The sequence below is a fragment of the Pristis pectinata genome, chromosome 9 (assembly GCF_009764475.1).
Source record: "Pristis pectinata isolate sPriPec2 chromosome 9, sPriPec2.1.pri, whole genome shotgun sequence".
Taxonomy (NCBI): Eukaryota; Metazoa; Chordata; class Chondrichthyes; order Rhinopristiformes; family Pristidae; genus Pristis; species Pristis pectinata.
The window spans coordinates 56,019,569-56,039,671 of NC_067413.1; the positions used below are offsets into that span (position 1 = coordinate 56,019,569).

Consider the following 20,103-nt stretch of genomic DNA (forward strand, 5'->3'; position numbering starts at 1 on the left):
CATGAGGGACCTTGTCAAATGCCTTACTAAAATCCATGCATACAACATATACTGCTCTACCTTTGTCACCTCGAAAAACTCACTAAGATTAATCAGACGTGACTTGCCCTGCACAAAGCCATGTTGACTGTCCCTAATTAGACCATGTTTTTCCAAATGCTCATAAATGCTATCCCTAAGATTCCTCTCCATTAGTTTCCCTACCACTGTCATGAGACTCACTGGTCTATAATTTCCAGGATTATCCCTATTTTCCTCCTCGAACAAAGGAACAACATTAGCTTACCTGCCAATCGTCCAGCACCACACCTGTGACTGGTGAAGATACAAAGATCTTGGTCAAAGCACCAGCAATCTCATCTCTCTCAATAACCTGGGGTATATCCCATCAGGTCCTGGGGACTTATCCACCTTAATGTTTTTCAAGAGACCTAACACTACCTTTCTTTATCTTGAAATGCCATAGCATCTTAGCATTCTTCACTCTGATCTCACTATCCTCTACACCCTTCTCCTTGGTAAATACCAATGCAAAGTACTCATTTAGGATCTCACCCGCATCCTCCGCCTCTAAGCACAAGTTCCCTCCTTTATCCTTGAGTGGTCCTACCCTCTCCCTAGTTATCCTCTTGCTCTTGATGTATGCATAGAATGCCTCTTTAAATCCGACTCGCCAAGGACTTCTCAAGACCCCTTCTAGCTCTCCTAAGTCCCTTCTGACTCCTTTATAGTCCTCAATCACTCGGTTTGATTTCAGCTTCCTTGGCCTTACATATGCTTCCTCCTCCTTCTTGACTAAATTTACTACCCCTCTTGTCATCCAAGGTTTCCTTGCCATTCCTTGTCCTTCCCTCTTATTGGAACAAACCGGTCCTGAACTCTGTACAGCTGGTCTTTATACAACCTCCACATGTCAAATGTGGATTTGCCTGAAAACAACTCAATTAACTTTCCCCAGCTCCTATCTGATGCCCTCATAATTTGCCCTCCCTCAATTTAATACTTTCCTGCAAAGTCCACTCTAATCCTTATTCATAGCTATCTTAAAGCTTAAGGAGTCGCGATCATTGTTTCCCAAGTGTTCACCCACTCAGAGGTCAGTCACCTGGTCAGGCTCATCCCCCAGTATAAGATCCAGCCTCCCCTCTAGTTGGACTATCCACATAATGCTTCAAGAAACCTTCCTGGAGTCACCTAACAAATTCCGCCCCATCTAAACTTTTTGTACTAAGGAGTTCCCAGTCTACGTTGGAGAAGTTGAAGTCATCCACACTGTTGGACTTTGCTCCTTTCCATAATCTGCCTGCATATCTGCTCCTCGGTGTCCCTATGGCTATTTGGAGGTCTATAGTACAAACCTGTCAGAGTCATGGCACCTTTCTTATTTTTGAGGTTAGATCAAACAGAGTCTTGATTTTATAAACTTCTTTAAGATCACCCCCTAGCCTCCTACGCTCCAGGGAAAAAAGTCCCAGCTTATCCAGTCTCTCCTTATAGCTCTAGCCCTCCAGTCCTGGTAACATCCTCGTGAATCTTTTCTGCATCCTTTCCATCTTAATGACATCCTTCCCATGGAAGTGACTAGAACTGCACACAGTATTTCAAGTGCAGTCTCACCAATGTCTTGTACAACTGTAATGTGATGTCCCAACTCTTATACTCAATGCCCTGATCAATATAGGCAAGTGTGCCAAACACCTTCTTCACCATCCTGTCTACCTGTATCTCAACATTCAGGGAACAAAGTACCTGTACCCCTAGATCCCTCTGTTCTAAAACACTCTCCAGGGCCCTACTGTTTAAGTCCTGCCTTGGCTTAACTTTCCAAAGTGTAACATGTCATACTTGTCTGAGTTAAATTCCATTTGCCATTCTCTGGCCCACTTCACAAGATGGTCTAGATCACATTGTAAACTTAGATAACCCTCTTCCCTGTCCATTACACCACCAATTTTGGTGTCCTCCACAAATTTCCTAACCATATTAACAACATTGTCATCCAGATTGTTAATATATACGACGAACAACAGTGGCATACCATCAGTCACAGGCTTCCAATCTGAAAAACAACCCTCTAATACCACCCTCTACCTCCTTTCACCAAGGCAATTTTGTATCTAATTGGCGAGCTCACCCTGGATCCTATGTGATTTAACCTTCCAGATCAGCCTACCATTTGGCACAAAGTCCATATAGATCACATCTACTGCGCTGCTCTCACCAATACTCTTGGTCACCTCTTCAAAAAAACTGAGTCAAATTTGTGAGAGACAATTTACCATGCACAAAGCCATGCTTACTAGCACTAATCAGTCCTTGCCTTTCCAAATGCTGGTAAATCCTGTCCTTCAGAATCCCCTCCAATAATTTTCCCATAACTGATGTTATGCTCATTGGCCTGTAGATCCCTGGCTTCTCCTTGCAGACTTTCTTAAATAAAGGCACAACATTAGCCGCCCTCCACCCATGGCTAAGAAAGATATAAATATCTCTACTAAGGGCCCTGCAATTTCTTGCTGAGCTTCCCACAATGTCCTGGGATGCACTTGCCGAGGCCCAGGGGATTTATCCACCTTCTCTTTTATAATAATAGATATGTTTCAAGACATTACTATTCATGTCCCTTAATTCCTTAGCTTGTATGACCTTTTGCACAGTAAATACAGTTGAGAAATATTCATTTAAGATTTTATCCATCCCTTGCTGCTTCACACATAGACAACCACATTGATCCTTAAGAGGACCTATTCTCTCCCTAGTTATCATTTTACTCTTAATATGCTTGTAAAATCTCTTAGGATTTTCCTTTGTCTTATCTGCCAGAGCTATCTCATGTCCTCTTTTTGCCCTCTGAAGTGGTCCTAAATCTCTCATTTCTCAAGGGAATCGCTTGATCACAGCTGTCAAAACATGCCATACGCTGTAGCCGTACGCGGCACGTGGCAGAAAAGAAAACGCAGAAGCAGAGGCTGGACTGAGCACACTTTACTGAATCAAAGTGTGCGCGCTTGCTAAAGTAACTGAGAGCCTCTCCGGTGGACGTGATGTGTGGTCCCCGCCGGAAGGCCCGCCCTGCAGTTAGTCTGCATTGCACTCCCGCGCATGCAGCTGCCGATGGCGGTTCGAGTCCTGCGGGTCCGGGCCGGTACACCACCCACCACCCCCCAAATCGCCCATCAGGGGCATGGGATCCCCAGTCTGTGTGTCCCCCTTGCGTGGCCTGCCCTGCCGGCGCGTTGAGGGCACCTTCACGGGCTGTCCGATGTCCAAAAGCGCCGGTTTGAGGCAGTCCACTGTGAAGGTCTCCTCGCAGCCACCCACCTCCACGACACACATAGGTCCATTGTGCCGGATCACCTTGAAGGGTCCTTCGTACGGCCTCTGCAAAGGGGACTTGTGCATGCCCCTGCAAATAAAAACGTACTCACAGTCCCTGAGATCCCTAGGAACAAAAGACGGTGTAGTGCCAGGTCTGGAGGTTGAAACCGGTGCCAGGCTCCCCACCTTGTCCCACAGCTTCATCAGCACTTCCGCCGGCGTCCCTGCTGGACCTTGGGCCTCCGGCATGAACTTGCCTGGGACCGTCAGGGAAATGCCGTAAACTAACTCCACCGAAGAGGTGCCCAGGTCCTCCTTGGGGGCCGTGCAGATGCTCAGTAGAACCCAGGGAAGTTCTTCTACCCAGTCGCGCCCTCTGAGGCGTGCCATCAGGGCTGACTTGAGGTGCTTGTGGAAACGCTCGACCAAACCATTGGCCTGTGGGTGGTACGCTGTGGTGTGGTGTAACCTGGTGCCCAGGAACTGTGCCAGTGCTGTCCACAACCCTGATGTGAACTGTGCCCCTCTGTCGGAGGTGATGTCTGCTGGAAGTCCGAACCTGGCGATCCAGTTTGCGGTGAGCGTCCTGGCGCAGGACTCCGTGGACGTGTCCACTAGCGGCAAGGCCTCCGGCCATCTGGTGAACCTGTTGACCATGGTGAAGATATACCTGGCGCCCTAGGAGACAGGCAGGGGGCCGACGATGTCCACATGGTTGTGCTGAAACCTGCCAAGCGTCGGTTGGAACTGTTAGAGGGGAGCCTTCGCGTGCCGCTGGACTTTGGCGGTCTGGCAGTGTACACAGGTCCTGGCCCAGTCTCCGACCGGCTTGCGCAGACCGTGCCAGACGAATTTGTCTGAGACCAATTTGATGGACACCCGGATGGACAGGTGGGCCAGGCCGTGTAGCGTGTCGAACATCCGCCGCCTCCATGCTGTTGGTCTCCATGAGGTCTGCCAGCCGACGTGTCGCACAGGAGCTGAACCGCTGTAGGGCCGACGGGGACGTCCTCCAGCCGGAGTCCCGAAATGGCAGTGCAATAGGCCGGGATCTCGGTGACCGTTTGTTGTGCCTGTGCCAGCGCCGTGTAGTTGACTCCTGGGGCTGAGGTGGTCACTGAGTGGATGTGGGGACGAGACAGCGTGTCAGCGACCATGTTGTTCTTTCCTGCAATGTGGTGGATGTCAGTGGTAAACTGCAAGATAAACGAGAGGTGCCTCTGCTGCCGAGCCGACCATAGGTCCGATACCTTTGCGATGGCGAAGGTGAGGGGCTTGTGGTCCGTATACGCGGTGAAATCCCTTCCCTTGAGGAAGTACCGGAAATGCCGGACCGCCAGGTAGAACGCTAGCAACTCTCTGTCGAAAGCGTTGTACTTCACCTCTGATGGCCGTAGGTGCCGGCTGAAGAAAGCGAGTGGTCGCCACTGGCCCTCGACAAGCTGCTCCAGGACTCCACCGACCGCCGTGTCGGAAGCGTCGACTGTGAGCGCCGTGGGTACAACGACTCTCGGGTGTACTAGGAGGGCCACCTTCGCCAACACCTCTTTGGTCTGCTCGAAGGCTTCCGTGGACTCCGTGTCCCATTCCACCTCCTTGGCCTTGCCGGCCATCAGACCAACAGGGGTCTCATGGTGCATGCCGCCGCCGGCACGAACCGGTGGTAGAAATTCACCATCCCCACGAACTCTTGCAGGCCCTTGACCGTGCTGGGTTTGGGAAACTGGCAGATGGCCTGAACCTTGTCCGGCAGAGGGGTGGCTCCATGCCAGTTGATCCTGTGGTCCAAGGAGTCGATTTCCGGCAGCCTGAACTAGCATTTCGCCGGGTTGATTGCCAGTCCGTGGTCGCTCAGGCGCTGGCAGAGCTGGCGCAAGTGTGCCATGTGCTCCTTGCGTGACTTGCTGGCCACCAGGATGTCGTCTAGGTAGATGAAGACGAAATCCAGGCCTCGCCCAACTGAGTCCATTAGCCTCTGGAAAGTCTGAGTGGCATTCTTGAGGCCGAGGGCATCCTTAGGAATTTAAACAGCCCGAGAGGGATGATGAGGGCTGTCTTGGGCACATCGTCGGGGTGCACGGGGATCTGATGATAACCTCGGACCAGGTCGATTTTTGAAAAGATGGTCGCCCCGTGGAGGTTGGCCATGAAGTCCTGGATGTGGGGCACCGGATATCTGTCGGCGGTTGTGGCGTCGTTAAGTCTCCTGTAGTCCTCGCAAGGCCTCCAACCTCCTGCGGACATGGGCACCATGTGCAGCGGCGATGCCCAAGGACTGTCCGGGTGGCGGGTGATCCCCATCTCCTCCATTTTTTGGAACTCCTCCTTGGCAAGGCGGAGCTTGTCGGGTGGCAGCCTACGGGCCCGAGCGTGCAGCGGTGGTCCTTGTGTGGGAATGTGGTGCTGTACGCCGTGCTTGGGGCCTGTAGTGGAGAATTGTGGGGTGATGATGGAGGGGAAATCTGCCAGCACCTTGGCGAACTTGTCACCCGAGAGCGTGACGGAGTCCAGGTGAAGAACCGGGAACTGGGCTTCCCCGAGCTGGAAGGTTTGGAAAGTCTCGGCGTGGACCAAACGCCAGCCTTTCAGGTCGACCAGAAGGCGGTTGGCCTGTAGGAAATCCGCCCAAGTAATGGCCGCGACACCGCTGCTACTGTGAAGGTCCAGCTGGGGCCGAAATGCAGTGGGACGGTACGCGAGCCGTATGTCCGGATGGTGGTGCCGTTCGCGGCGGTGAGGTTGGGGCCTGGGGCCGTGGTATGGGTGTCCATGTTTGGTGGTGGGGAGGACGCTGATCTCGGCCCTGGTGTTCACCAGGAAACGTCGCCCAGAGTGACTGTCCCAGAGGAACAGGAGGCCGTTGTGATGGCCAGCCGTCGAAGCCACTGGCGACAGCCGGCCCCGGCGTTTCCCGGGAAGGCACACGGTGGACGGCAGCGGCATGCATTTGACCACCACCTCTGATGGTAAAAACACCATTGGTCCGAACCCTCATCTTTGTCCCCCGTGGGTCGCGGCAGTTTCGGTTGTGGGGTCTTGGCCTTAGGCTGCGCGGTCATGGTTAGGCAGATGGAAGCCGCTCCCCGTTGCTTACTCTGCCACAAAATGTCCGCCCTGGCTGTGAGGCTGCGGGGGTCGCTGAAATCTTCACCCGCGAGGAGGCGGTGAATGTCCTCTGGCAGTTGCTCAAGGAACAGCTGCTCGAAAAGGAGACAGGGTTTATGGCCATCCATGAGCGCCAGCATGTCATCCATCAGCTCGGATGGCTTGCGGTCGCCCAGGCTGTCCATACGCAGGAGCCGCATGGCTCGTTCGCTGCGGGAGAGTCCGAAAGTGCGGAGGAGGAGTGCCTTGATTTTAACGTACCTGTCCTCCATAGGTGGATAGTGCAGGAAGTCGATGATCCATGCTGCCATGTCCTGGTCGAGCACGCTGACCACATAGTAGTACCACGTGGCGTTGGCTGCAATGCCTCTGATGCTGAATTGGGCCTCAGCCTGCTCGAACCAAACATGGGGCTGAGCGGCCCAGAAAGTCGGGAGCTTGAATGAGACTGCGTTGTGCGAGTCGTTGGGATTCATGTCGTGGGTTCCAGATGCCGTCTGGGAGCGTCGGGGTCACCAAATGTAGCCATACGCTGCGCGTGGCAGAAAAGAAAACGCAGAAACATGGAGGCTGGACTGGAGCACACTTTACTGAATCAAGCAAAGCACGTGCGCTCGCTAAAGTAACCGAGAGCCTCTCCAGCGGACATGACGTGCTGTCCCCACCGGAAGGCCCGCCCCACGATTAATCTGCGTCGCGCTCCCGCGCATGCGCCCGTGGCCGCCAACGGCGGTTCGAGTCCTGCAGGTCCGGGCTGCTACAACGCCTCCTTTTTCCTGACCAGAACCTCACTATCCTTTGTCACTATCACAGGAACATGCTGTCCATGAACTCCCTGTATCTCATTTTCAAAAGTTGCCCACTTGCCAGCCATTCCATTACCTGCAAGTATCCTCTGCAAGTTCCTGTGTAATGCCTTTGAAATTTGCCTTGCCACAATGCAGAACTTTAACTTTTGGACTGGTCCTTTCTTTTTCCATAACTATTGTAAAACCAACAGAATTATGGTCACCAGTCCCAAAGTGCTCCCCCAATGACATTTGGGTCACTTAGCCTGCCTCATTTCCAAATCCAGTGTTGCCCCCTCTCCAGTTGAGATATCTGCATTTTGCTTGAGCAAGCATTCCTGGACACATTTATCAAAATCTGCCCCATCCAAGCCCTCTGACCATGGCAGTCCAAGTCAATATGAGGGAAGTTGAAATCACCAACTATTACAACCCTATTATTCTTACAGCTCTACCTGCAAATTCCTGTTGTGTGAAATCGTTCTTTCTTGTCTTAAGGATCAAGGACTCAGGACACGAGCTTTGTAGATCAAAACTAGTCTAATCACAAAGGCAAACATGGGACAGAATGATGGGAACAGACACACGCTCACTCACACACAGGATATCATGAACTCGAGAGGGAAATCGCAACTGGGGTAAAATACACTCACACACTGATACAAACAAGCACACAATAACAATGTACAACTTAAGGATATAACACGTCAATGCCTGTCCCACACTAGCATTGGCCCTTAACGCTCCCTGAGTCTGAGTGCAACGCTCCCTGACCATGTGGTGATGCACTCTTACCAATGATCTCTGCAGCGTTGTCTCACTACTACTCCTGCGGTTGTCAAAAGAGGAAGAGCTAGGGGATGCAGCCCTTTTTATGGTGCTAGGAGACTGGGTGGAGCCTCACTGTTGTGATTTAAACGAGCCAATGGTGTGGGAGTCAAAGACAAAGGTTCCTGCCACAACCAATGGTCAGGCAGGTTCAGAGACAAAAGGTACTCTCACACCTGAGGGGTGGGTGGAGCCGCACCTTGATTGACAGTAGTATCACTTCCGATCAGAGGAGCAATGCTGTCCTCCGGTCAGCGGGGGTCATTGTCTTTACTGTCATGTGACAGCCATGTGGACTTCTCACAGTAACTCCCTACATATTTGCTCCTTTATTTCCCATGGACTACTGGGGGCCTATAATCCAATCCCAGCAAAGTGTCGATCCCCATCTTATTTCTACGTTCCACTCACATAGCCTCACAGGACAATCCCACAAGAATATCCTCCCTACGCACTGCCGTGATGTTCTCCCTGATTTAAAACAAAACAACTCTCCCTCTTCTCTTGCCTGTAGCATGTGTACCATGGAACATTGTGCTACCAGTCCTGCCCTTCCCTCAACCATGTTTCTGTTATGGCTATAATATCCCAGTCCCATACACAGATGCATGCCCTGAGGTCCTCTGCCTTACTTGTAAGGTGTCTTGCATTAAAGTAAATGCAGATTAGTCTGTCAGAACCTTCCTCACTCCTTCTCTAGCCCCTGCCTGTTCTGTCTACTGAACTTGCTTGCTTTAATGTTTGTACTTGCCTCAACTATCCCATCTGCCACACAACTGCTTTGGGTCCCAACCCCTGCCAGCCTAGCTTAAACCCTCCCAAGTTACACTAGTGGATCTCCCTTCCAGAATACCGGTTCTCCTCCAGTTCAGGTGCAACCCATCTCTCTTGGACAGATCCCTCCCACTGTGGAAGAGAGCCCAACGATCCAAATAGATAACTAGGGAGAGGGTAGACCATTAAACGATAAAGGAAGAAACTTATGCTTGGAGTTAGGTGATATGGGTGAGATACTCACCAAGGAGGAGGGCATGAAGGATAGTGAGATTAGTGTGGGGCATGGGATTGGGCATTTTGAGAGCAAGGAGGTGATGATGCTCAGTCTTCTGAAGAGCATCAAGGTGGATAAGTCCCCAGAGCCTGATATATCCCAGGTTATTGACAGAGATGAGAGGAGATTGCTGGGGCCTTGACAAAGATCTTGTCTGTCTGTGTCATTGGTACCAATATGCACCACGATCTCTGACTGCTGATCCTCCCCTTTCAGAATGTCCTGTGCCCACTCAGAGACATCATTGACCCTGGCACCAGCAAGGCCATACTCCATCCTGGAATCCCACTTGAGGCCACAGAAATGCTTGTCTGCGCTCCTGACTAGAGAGTCTCTTATCACTATTGCTCTCCTCAACTTTGCTCTACCTTGCTTTACAGCAGAGCTAGCTGTGGTGCCACTGATCTTGCCGCTGCTGCTATTTTACCCAGAGAGGCTGAACCCCTCAACAGTTTTCAAACTGGTATACTGGTCATAAGATAGTTAAGAATGTTGCCAGGAGGTCTGTGGAAACATTAGCGAATGAGGAAATCCTAGACTTAAAGTGCAAGAAGGAAACTTGCAAGTATATTTGGAAGTTAAGCAGATAACGTTCTGAAATGCACCTAACACTCTTACTGCACAACACTGCATATTATTAGGGATAAATTCTCTGTGGCTGATAATCACCAAAGTACTTGGAGGGAAAGTACCTTGATGATTGGTTTCTTGGCACACAGTAATACTGAACTTGAAGTGAATGTACAGGGCTTGGGATGGAGCCTTTCTTACAAACTTTGTGAATTACTAAAGAGTTTCTTCTGTAAAAGTTTTTTTTTGCTGTAAAGAGGAATAACGTATTTTTTTCTTTCCAGGGAAATTCAGATGGAATACCTCCAACTGGCTAAGACTTACCTGGAATGCAACGTTCCAAAACTGTCGCTGAAGTGTTTGAGAAATGCAAAGGAGTATAAACTTTGTGCAGAATTGCTTGAGAAATTAGGAAAGGCATGTGACCACTATTTCAGTATTATTTATCTTTGTTTCTATAAGATAATAGCTTTCAGATTACATCTTTTTAATACCACTCTTGTAAAATGGATGAAACCTTGCATTTGAAATGGAACAGAAATTCTCTCTGCTTACCTGTCAGTCAACCCACCTGCCCATTAACTGTTTGCATTTGCATGCTACATGCAATATCCACTACTTTCATCACCATCTGCAGAAGATGTTGCAATAATGCACCAAGGCTTTTCTGGAAATAGCTTTTAAACCCACCAACTTGATGAATTCATGAAGAAGAAAAGGGAAACACAGTGTGGTTGCAATTTTCATGAAGGGGTCAGGGGTATTCTACAGCAGGATTCTAGAGAAGGATGCATAAAGATGAATAAGTTTCAAGAGCCTGATGAGATGTATGCAAGACTGCTGTGGGAGGCAAGGGAAGAGCTTATTAGGCCCTGACAGAGACTTCACTGGCCACAACTAAGGTGTCAGATGACTGGAAGACAGCAAATGTGATAGCTATATTCAAGAAGGGCAGTTAGAGTTAAGTGGGTAATTATAGACCAGTGAGTCCAATGTAGGGAAGTTATTTTAAAAAATTCCAAGGGACTGGACCAATCTACAAAGGTGGGGTTGATCAGGGACAGGCAGCTCAGCTTTATTGGTGGTATATCCTATCTGGCTAATTTGATTGAGGTTTTTCAAGAACTAACACAGTAAGTTGATGAGGGCAGTTTAACTGATGTAGTCTGCATGGACTTCAGTAAGGCCTTCTAGTAGAGACACTGCCTCACCGTGTCAGAGAGCTGGATTTAATCCTGACCTTGGGTGATGTCTGTGTGGAGTTTGCACATTCTCCCTGTGACTGCATGGGTTTCCTCTGGGTACTCCTATTTCCTCCCACATCCCAAAGACATGTGGGTTAGTAGGTTAATCAGCCACAGTAAATTGCCCCATATAGGTGAATGGTAGAATCTAGGGGGAGCTGATAAGACTGTGGCAAGAATAAAAAGTAGGATTAATGTAGAATTGGTGCAGGTGGGTAGTTGATGGTCAGTGTGGACTCGGGCTGAAGGGAATGCTTCCATGCTTTCACTCTATGACTCTGTATATAACAAACAATAAGGGTCCAAGCACTGATTCCTGTGGTACATCACTGGTCACAGGCTTCTAATCTTATAAACAAGCTTCCTCTGTCTCCTATTACCCAAGCCAATTTTGGATCCAAAGCTATTTGGATCCAATTTGCCAACTTGCCTTCAATCCAATGGGCTCGAACCTTTTGAACCAGTTTACCATGTACAACTTTATCCAAGTATTATTGAAGTCTAACTAGACTAGATCAACTACACTGCCCTTGTTTCAATCAAATTGGTCAATTGGGATCTACCCCTAACAAAACAATGCTGACTATAGAGTCGTACAGCACAGAAACAGGCCCTTCGGTCCACCATGTCCATGTCAACCTTTTTTGCCAATCTACATTAATAGCATTTGCCTGCATTAGGACTGTTTCCTTTTATGCTTTGCCGAGTTAAATGCCTCTTAATTATAGTCATTGTATCTGATTCCACCACATCCTCTGGCAGGTGTTCCAGGTGTAAACCACTGTCTAAAACAAAAATACCTCTTGGATTCACTTTTAAACTCCTACCTTTCACCTTATTTTTAATAAGGCCCTCTTATTTTTGATAGCCCTACGATGAGAGAAAGATTTTGACTATCTACGCTATCTATGCCTCTCATAATCTTATGTACTTCTACAGATCATTCCTCAGCTTTGTTCGTTCTAGGTTAAACAAGCTCAGCCTGTCCAAGCCCTCCCCATAACTAAAGTCATTCAATCAAGGCAACATCCTGGTGAATCCCCTTTGTAATCTCCAGTACAATCACATCCTTCCTGTAGTGCAGCGACCAGAAATGCACTCGTACTCCAAGTTCGGCCTAACTTGTAAAGTCTTTTATTAAACTTTAAACTTTATTTATGCAGCACAGTAACAGGCTCTTCCGGCCCAACGAGCATGCGCTGCCCAATTACATCCATGTTAACCCATGTGGGAAGAAGGGGCTAGATAGTCTTAGGAGTGGTTTGAAGGTTGGCACAACATGGTGGGCCAAAGGGCCTGTATAGTGCTATATTGTTCTATGGTTAACCTACTAACCCAAATGTCTTTGGAATGTGGGAGGAAACCGGAGCAAAAACCGGAGCACCCAGAGGAAACCCACACAGTCACGGGGAGAATGTACAAACTCCTTACAGACAGCGGTGGGAATTAAACCCCGATCGCTGGCACTGTAATAGCGTTACGCTAACTGCTACGCTACCGTGCCGCATGTAATGTCCCAACTCCTATATTCTGTACCGCGGCCTTTGAAGACATGCCTGTCATATCCTCCTCCATCATCCTATTAACCTCTGTTACCACTTTAAGGGAACTATGTACTTGGACCCTTAGGTCTCTCTGCCCCTCAACATTACTTGGTGTCCTGCCATTTACTGTTTATACCCCACCCCTATTTGACTTCCCAAAATGCATCAGCGTGCACTTGCTTGGATTAAGTTTCATCTGCCAATGCTCCGCTCAACTTTCCATCTAATTTATATCATGGTTTAGTCTTAGACAACCTTAATGCCTTACAGTGCATTAAGGTGGATAAATCCCCAGGGCCTGACAAAGTACATCCTCAGATTTTGTGGGAGGCTAGAGAAGAAATTGTGGAGGTCCTAGTAGATATATTTGCTTCATCATTAACCACTAGTGAAGTTCCCAAAGACTGGCAGGTGGCTATTGTTGTTCTGTTGTTTAAGAAGGGTAGCAACGACAAGCCAGGGAACTATGGGCTGAGCAACCTGACATCAGTAGTGAGGAAGTTACTGGAGGTAATTCTGAGGGACAGGATCTACCAGCTTTTGGATAGACAGAGTCTGATTAGGAGGAGTCAGCATGGCTTTGTGCATGGGAAGTCGTGTTTGATGAATCTTTGAGTTCTTTGAAGAGGTAGATGAGGATGAGGTAGTGGATGTTGTCTATTTGGACTTCAGCAAGGCCTTCGATAAGGTCCCGCATGGCAGTCTGGTCTGGAAGCTTAGGTCCCATGGAATCCAGGGATAGCTAGTTAGATGGATTCAAAATTGGCTCAGAGGTAGGAAGCAGAGGGTGGTGGTTGAAGGTTGTTTCTTGGAATGGAGACCAGTGACTATTGGTGTGCCGAGGGATCAGAGTTGAGTATTGTTATTCATTATTTATATAAATGATTTGGATGCAAATGCACAAGGCTGAACAGCAAGTTTGCAGATGACAGGGAATTATGAAGTGTTGTTGGTAGTGGAGAAGGTTATTGTAGATTACAGGGGGATCTTGATCAGTAGGGGATGTGAACCGAGGAGTGGCAAATGGATTTCAATACAGATAAGTGTGAGGTGATGCATTCTGGTAAGTCAAACCAGCGTAGGACTTATATTATAAATGGTAGGGCACTAGGGAGTGTAATGGAACAGAGGGACCTAGGAGTACAAGTACATAGTTTGTTGAAAACAGCATCACAGGTAAACAGGATTGTGAAAAAGGTGTTTTACCCGCTGGCTTCATCAGTAGGGACATTGAGTATGGGTGTTGGGACATTATGTTGCAGTTGTGTAAGTCGTTGGTGAGGCTGCACTTGGAGTACTGTGTACATTTTTGGTCATCCTGTTATAGGAAAGACGTGGTTAAACTGGAAAGAGTGCAGAAAAGATTTACGAGGATGTTGCCAGGACTCGATGGCCTGAGTTATAGGGAGAGGTTGGCCAGGCTAGGTCTTTATTCCAAGGAGAATGAGGGGCAACATTATAGAAGTGTTGAAAATTATGAGGCATAGATAAGGTGGATAGATAAGGTCTTTTCCCCAGGGTAGGGGAATCCAAAACTAGGGGTGCATAGGTTTAGGGTGAGAGGGAAAGATTTAAAAGGAACCTGAGGGGCAACTTTTTCATGCAGATGTTGGTGAGTACAGGGAATGAGCTGCCAGAGGAAGTGGTTAATACAGGTACAATAGTATAATTTAAGAATCACTTGGATAGGTACATGGAGGGGAGGGGTCTGGAGGGATATGGGCCGAACACAGGAAATTTGGACTAGCTAAGTGGACGACATGGTTGGCATGGACTCGTTGGTCCAAAGGGCCCATATCTGTGCTGTATTGTTCTTTGACTCTAGACCACCTGCATTGCTATCCACCACACTACTAATCTTCATGTAATTGGCAAATTTACTAATCACACCTCCATTTGATTAATCTAAACCTTTCCACTGCAGATAAATCCAGGCCCCCAAATTTTCTTCCCAATAATTTCCCTGGCACTGATGTTAGACCGCCTGGCCTAACTGGCCTATCATTGCTGCCCTTCTCGAACTAATGTACCAGATTTGCTGTACACCAGTCATCTGCCACCTGACCTGTGGCCAGCAAAGGTTTAAAAATCTCTCGGGGTTCCATCTGTCTCTTTACTTGCCTGGGTTATATCACATTTGCCCCTGGCAATTTTTCCAACATTTATGCAGGCTAAGACATCTAATACCCCCTGGAGACACAGGAGACTGCAGATGCTGGAATCTGGGGCAACAAACAACCTGCTGGAGGAACTCTGGGTTGAGCAGTATCTCAGCTCAAAGTTCTTCCAGCAGATTGTTTGTTGGCCTAATACCTCCTTTTTAATCATAACTTGCTGTAGAATTTCACTGTCCTAACTGAAATCTTCAGCTACAATGTCTTTTGTCTTCTTAGTGAATGTAACTGGGAAGTATTCATTTAATGCCTCACTCGCATCCTCTGGCTCCCCACAGATTGCCCTTTTGGTTCCTAATTGGCCCCATTTTTCTCCTGGTTACTGTCTTGCTCTTGATCTACTAAGCCTTCAGATTTTCCTTAATATGCCCTCCTGATTCCTTTATTAACCCTGCTACACTGTCTGTACTCCTGAAGGACCTCCTGATGTTTTGAGTTCTCCATTCCTTTTTTTTCAATCAAATCCTTCATATCCCTTGACATCACTTTCCTTCACTCTTACGGGAACAGGTTGGCCCTGAACTGTTACTGTGTCACTTTTAAAAGACTCCCACTTGTCAGATGTAGATTTTTTTACAAGTAGCGGTCTACTTTTGCCAGGTTATGTCTAATGATATTGAAATTGGCCTTACTCCAGTTCAGAACCTTAATTTCTGGACTATCCTTATCTCTTTACATAACTACTTTGAAACTGACTATGTTATGGTCACTATCCTCAAAGTGCTTGCACACAGGCACTTGGCTGACTTAGATCGAACATAGAAAACCTACAGCACAATTCAGGCCCTTCGGCCCACAAAGCTGTGCCGAACAAGTCCCTACCTTAGAAATTACTAGGCTTACCCATAGCCCTCTATTTTTCTCAGCTCCATGTACCTATCCAAAAGTCTCTTAAAAGACCCTATCGTATCAGCCTCCACCACCGTTTCTGGCAGCCCATTCCACGCACTCACCACTCTCTGAGTAAAAAACTGACCCCTCACATCCCCTCTATACCTACTCCCCAGCACCTTAAACCTATGTCCTCTTGTGGCCACCATATTAGCCCTGGGGAAAAGCCTCTGACTATCTACCCAATCAATGCCTCTCATCATCTTTATCAGGTCCCCCCTCATCTTCCGTCGCTCCAAGGAGAAAAGGCCGAGTTCCCTCAACCTGTTTTCATAAGGCGTGCTCCGCATTCCAGGCAGCATCCTTGTAAATCTCCTCTGCACCCTTTCTATGGCTTCCACATCCTTCTTGTAGTGAGGTGACCAGAACTGAGCACAGTACTCCAAGTGGGGTCTGACCAGAGTCCTATACAGCTGCAACAATACCTGTCAGCTCCTAAATTCAACTCCACGATTGATGAAGGACAATACACCATATGCCTTCTTAACCACAGATTCAACCTGTACAGCTGCTTTGAGTGTCATATGACTCGGACCCCAAGATCCCTCTGATTCTCCACACAGCCAAGAGTCCTACCATTAATACTATATTCTGCCATCATACTTGACCTACCAAAATGAACCACTTCACACTTATCTGGGTTGAACTGCATCTGCTACTTCTCAGCCCAACTTTGCATCCTATCTATGTCCCTCTGTAACCTGTGACAGCCCTCTATACTATCCACAACACCTCCAACCTTTGTGTCATCCGCAAACTTACTAACCCATCCTTCCACTTCGTCATCCAGGTCGTTTATAAAAATCACAAAGAGTAAGGATCCCAGAACAGATCCCTGAGGTACACCGCTGGTCACCAACCTCCATGCAGAATACGAACCTTCAACAACTACTCTTTGCCTTCTGTGGGCCAGCCAGTCTGGATCCACATTGCAATGTCCCCTTGGATCCCATACCTCCTTACTTTCTCAATAAGGCTTGCTGAAATCCCTATACACTACATCTACTGCTCTCCCTTCATCGATGTGTTTAGTCACATCCTCAAAAAATTCAATCAGGCTCGTAAGGCAGGACCTGCCCTTGACAAAGCCATGCTGACTATTCCTAATCATATTATACCTCTCCAAATGTTCATAAATCCTGCCTCTCAGGATCTTCTCCATCAGCTTACCAACCACTGAAGTAAGACACTGGTCTATAATTTCCTGGGCTATCTCTACTCCCTTTCTTGAATAAGGGAACAACATCCGCAACCCTCCAATCTTCTGGAACCTCTCCCGTCTCCATCGATGATGCAAAGATCATCGTCAGAGGCTCCGAAATCTCCTTCCTCGCCTCCCACAGCAGCCTGGGGTACATCTTATCTGGTCTTCATTCCCTAGGATTGGGTCTACTACTGGTCTATACCTGGTATGACTGTCTACATACTGGCACAAAAAGCTCTCCTGGATGCACTTTAAGAATTCCGCCTCATCTAATCTTTCAAAACCATGGTGATCCCAGTTTAGAACATAGAACACTGCACAGGAACAGACCCTTCAGCCCACAATGTCTGCACCAAACACAATGCCAAATTAAACTAATTCTCTTCTGCCTGTATGTGGTCCATATCCCTCCATTCCCTGCATATTCATGTGTCTATCTAACAGCCTCTTAAACACCAATGTTGTATCTGCTGCCATCAATCCCTTCGGCAGCCCTTTCCAAGCACTTACTACTGTGTAAAAAAAAACTTGCCCCCTTTAAACTTCCCCCTCTCACTTTAAATACAGGTATTCTGGTGTTTGACATTTCTACCCTGGGGGAAAATATTCTGACTACATTATCTATGCCTCTCATAATTTTTAAAAACTTCTGTCAGGTCTCCCCTCAGCCTCCGGTGCTCTAGGGGGAACAACCCAAGTTTGTCCAAACTGTACTTGTAGCTCATGCCTTCTTATCCAGACAGCATCCTGGTAAACCTCTTCTGCACTCTTTTCGCATTCTCTACATCCTTCCTACAATGGGGTGACTTGAACTGCACACAATACTCCCAAGTGTGGTCTGACTAAAGTTTTATATAGCTGCAGCACGACTTCATTACTCTTATATTCAACACCCTTACCAATAAAGGCAAGCTTGCCACAGGCCTTCTTTACCACTTTATCCAATTGTGACGCCACTTTCAGTGAACTCCGGACCTGGACCCCCAAGGTTCCTCTGTACCTCAAAGTTATTTAGGCGCCTACCATTAACTGTGTACTTTTTCCTTTCATTTGACCTCCCAAAGTGCAAAACCTCACACTTGCCCGGAGTAAATTCCGTCTGCCACTTACCGGTAACTGATCTATATCCTGCTGTATTCTCTGATAGTCCTTTGCACTGTCCACAACTCCACCAATCTTGGTGTCATCTGCAAACTTGTTGCTAGTGATCTTTGCCTGTTGTTGTTGCCTGTTGCTAGTGATCTTTGTCAAAGTCTCCTCACTTGTTTCTTTCAATAGTCTAGGAAATAATGCCATCAGGCCCTGGGGACTTATCCACCTTAATGCTTTTCAGTAGACCCAGCAATACCACCTGCTTAATCTCAAAATGTTGCAGCACATTGGCATGCCCACTCTGTTTTCACTGTCTTCCAAACCTTTCTCCATGGTAAATACCAGCACAATGTACTCATTTAGTACCTCAGCCACTTGTTCTGACTTCAAGTACAAATTTCGTCATTTATCCTTGAGTGGACCTTCCCTTTCTTTAGTTATCCTCTTTTTCTTAATGCAAGTATAAAATGTCTTGGGATTTTCCTTGATCCTGCTCACCAAGGACATTTCATGCCCCTTTCAGCCTTCCTAATCTGCTTGAGCACTTTCCTGCTATCTTCATATTCCACAAGGGCCCAGTCTGATTTTAGCTTCCTAAACCTTACATATGCTTTGTTTTTCTTCCTGACTAAATTTAGGGCCTCTTGGGACATCCAAGATTCCCATACCTTACCATCCTTGTCTTTAATCCTTGCTGGAAAATGCTGATCATGAACTTTGAGCAGCTGGTCTTTAAACAACTCCCAAATATCAGACTGACTTGTCCGACAGCAGCTGCTCCCAATCAAAGCCCCTTAGCTCCTGTCCTATCCTGTCGTAATTTCCCCTCCTCCAATTTAGTACCTTCCTGCAAGGGTACAAATTTATCCTTACTCATAACTATCTTGAAACATAATGAGTTGGGGTCACCATTCCCAAAATGTTCACCCTCTATCAGGTCTGTCATCTGTCCTAGCTCATTTCCCAAAATTAGGTTCAGTATGATCTCTTGTCTAGTTGAACTCCCCACATACTGTTTCAAGAACCCCCTTGGATGCACTGAAGAAATCCTGCCGATTCTAAGCTTCTTTCTCTTTTACAATATTTTTTATTAAATCCATGAAAAAAATACAGAGTACATGCATCAAGAAAGAGAGTAAAAATACGACTGAATACGTTGTGTTAAATCATACTTAAGATCACAATACTCTAAATTAATAATCACATGTAATAGTTAATAAAGAAAAAAAATTGAAATATTTTATTATAAAAAATATACTCCAACTACCAAAAACCGAAGCTGTTTGATAGAAAAAAACAAGGAAAAACCCTTAAAATGTAACCGTGTCAGCCAATATCTGCATTTTAGTCACCAAATCAGAGATTTTGAAAATAATTCAAAAAAGGTCCCCACAGGGTTTGAAAGTCTAAGTTAGATTCAAAAACTGAACAACAAATCTTCTCTAGATTCAGGTGTGACATAACATCCCATAACCACTGAGCATGAGTAGGTGAAGTAACTTCCTTCCATTTAAGCAATACAGCTCTCCTGGCTATAAGAGAAATAAAAGCCAGAATGTGTAAATCAGAAGCCTTCAAAGTTATATTTATTTTGAAAAGTACAGAGAAAGTTTGAAGGACCTCTGTCCAATATTTTTTAAGACTCTGACACGTCCAGAACATGTGAATTAGAGAAGCCACTCCGTTATTACATTTGTCACAGTAAGGAGATATATCAGAATAAAAACAGGATAGTTTATCTTCAGACAAGTGAGCTCTATGGACCACTTTAAATCGAAGGAGAGAATGACAGGCACATAATGTTGAAGTATTAACCAATTTGAAAATTTCATTCCAAGTTTCCTCAGAAATTGACATCTGCAAATCTCGTTCCCAAGCGTTTTTAATTTTATCTAGTGGCACTTTACTCATTCCTAGTAACCTGTCATAAATATTAGATATTGAGCCATCGTGAAAGGGTTTCAAATTAAAGATTTCATCTAGTAAATTTTTATCAGGACTCATAGGAAAATAATGTAATTGAGATCGAAGAAAATCTCTAATTTGTAAAAAATTTGGAAAAAATGAGTTTTTGGTAAATTATACTTGGTAGACACGAAGAAAGGTTACCTCCAACAAACAGATCCTGAAAACAAGTAATACCTAATTTGTCCCACTCTTTAAAAACTACATCAGTCATAGAAGGTTTAAAAAAGTAATCCGAGAAAATGGGACTGGACAAAGAAAAACTCAATAAACCATAATATTTTCTAAATTGTAACCAAATCCTCAAAGCACGTTTAACTACTAAATTA

General features: G+C 46.6%; 1 protein-coding gene across 9 annotated transcripts in view; it reads left to right on the forward strand.

The window, feature by feature from the left end:
* The window catches only part of LOC127574141 (TPR and ankyrin repeat-containing protein 1-like), a 221,543-nt gene that overhangs the window by 140,740 nt on the left and 60,700 nt on the right, over positions 1 to 20,103 (forward strand). For all 9 annotated transcript variants that reach the window (XM_052022874.1, XM_052022876.1, XM_052022879.1 and 6 more), the window contains one exon: positions 9,945 to 10,077. In XM_052022874.1, the coding sequence (XP_051878834.1) occupies positions 9,945 to 10,077 (133 nt within the window). The remainder of the gene's footprint in view (positions 1 to 9,944; positions 10,078 to 20,103) is intronic.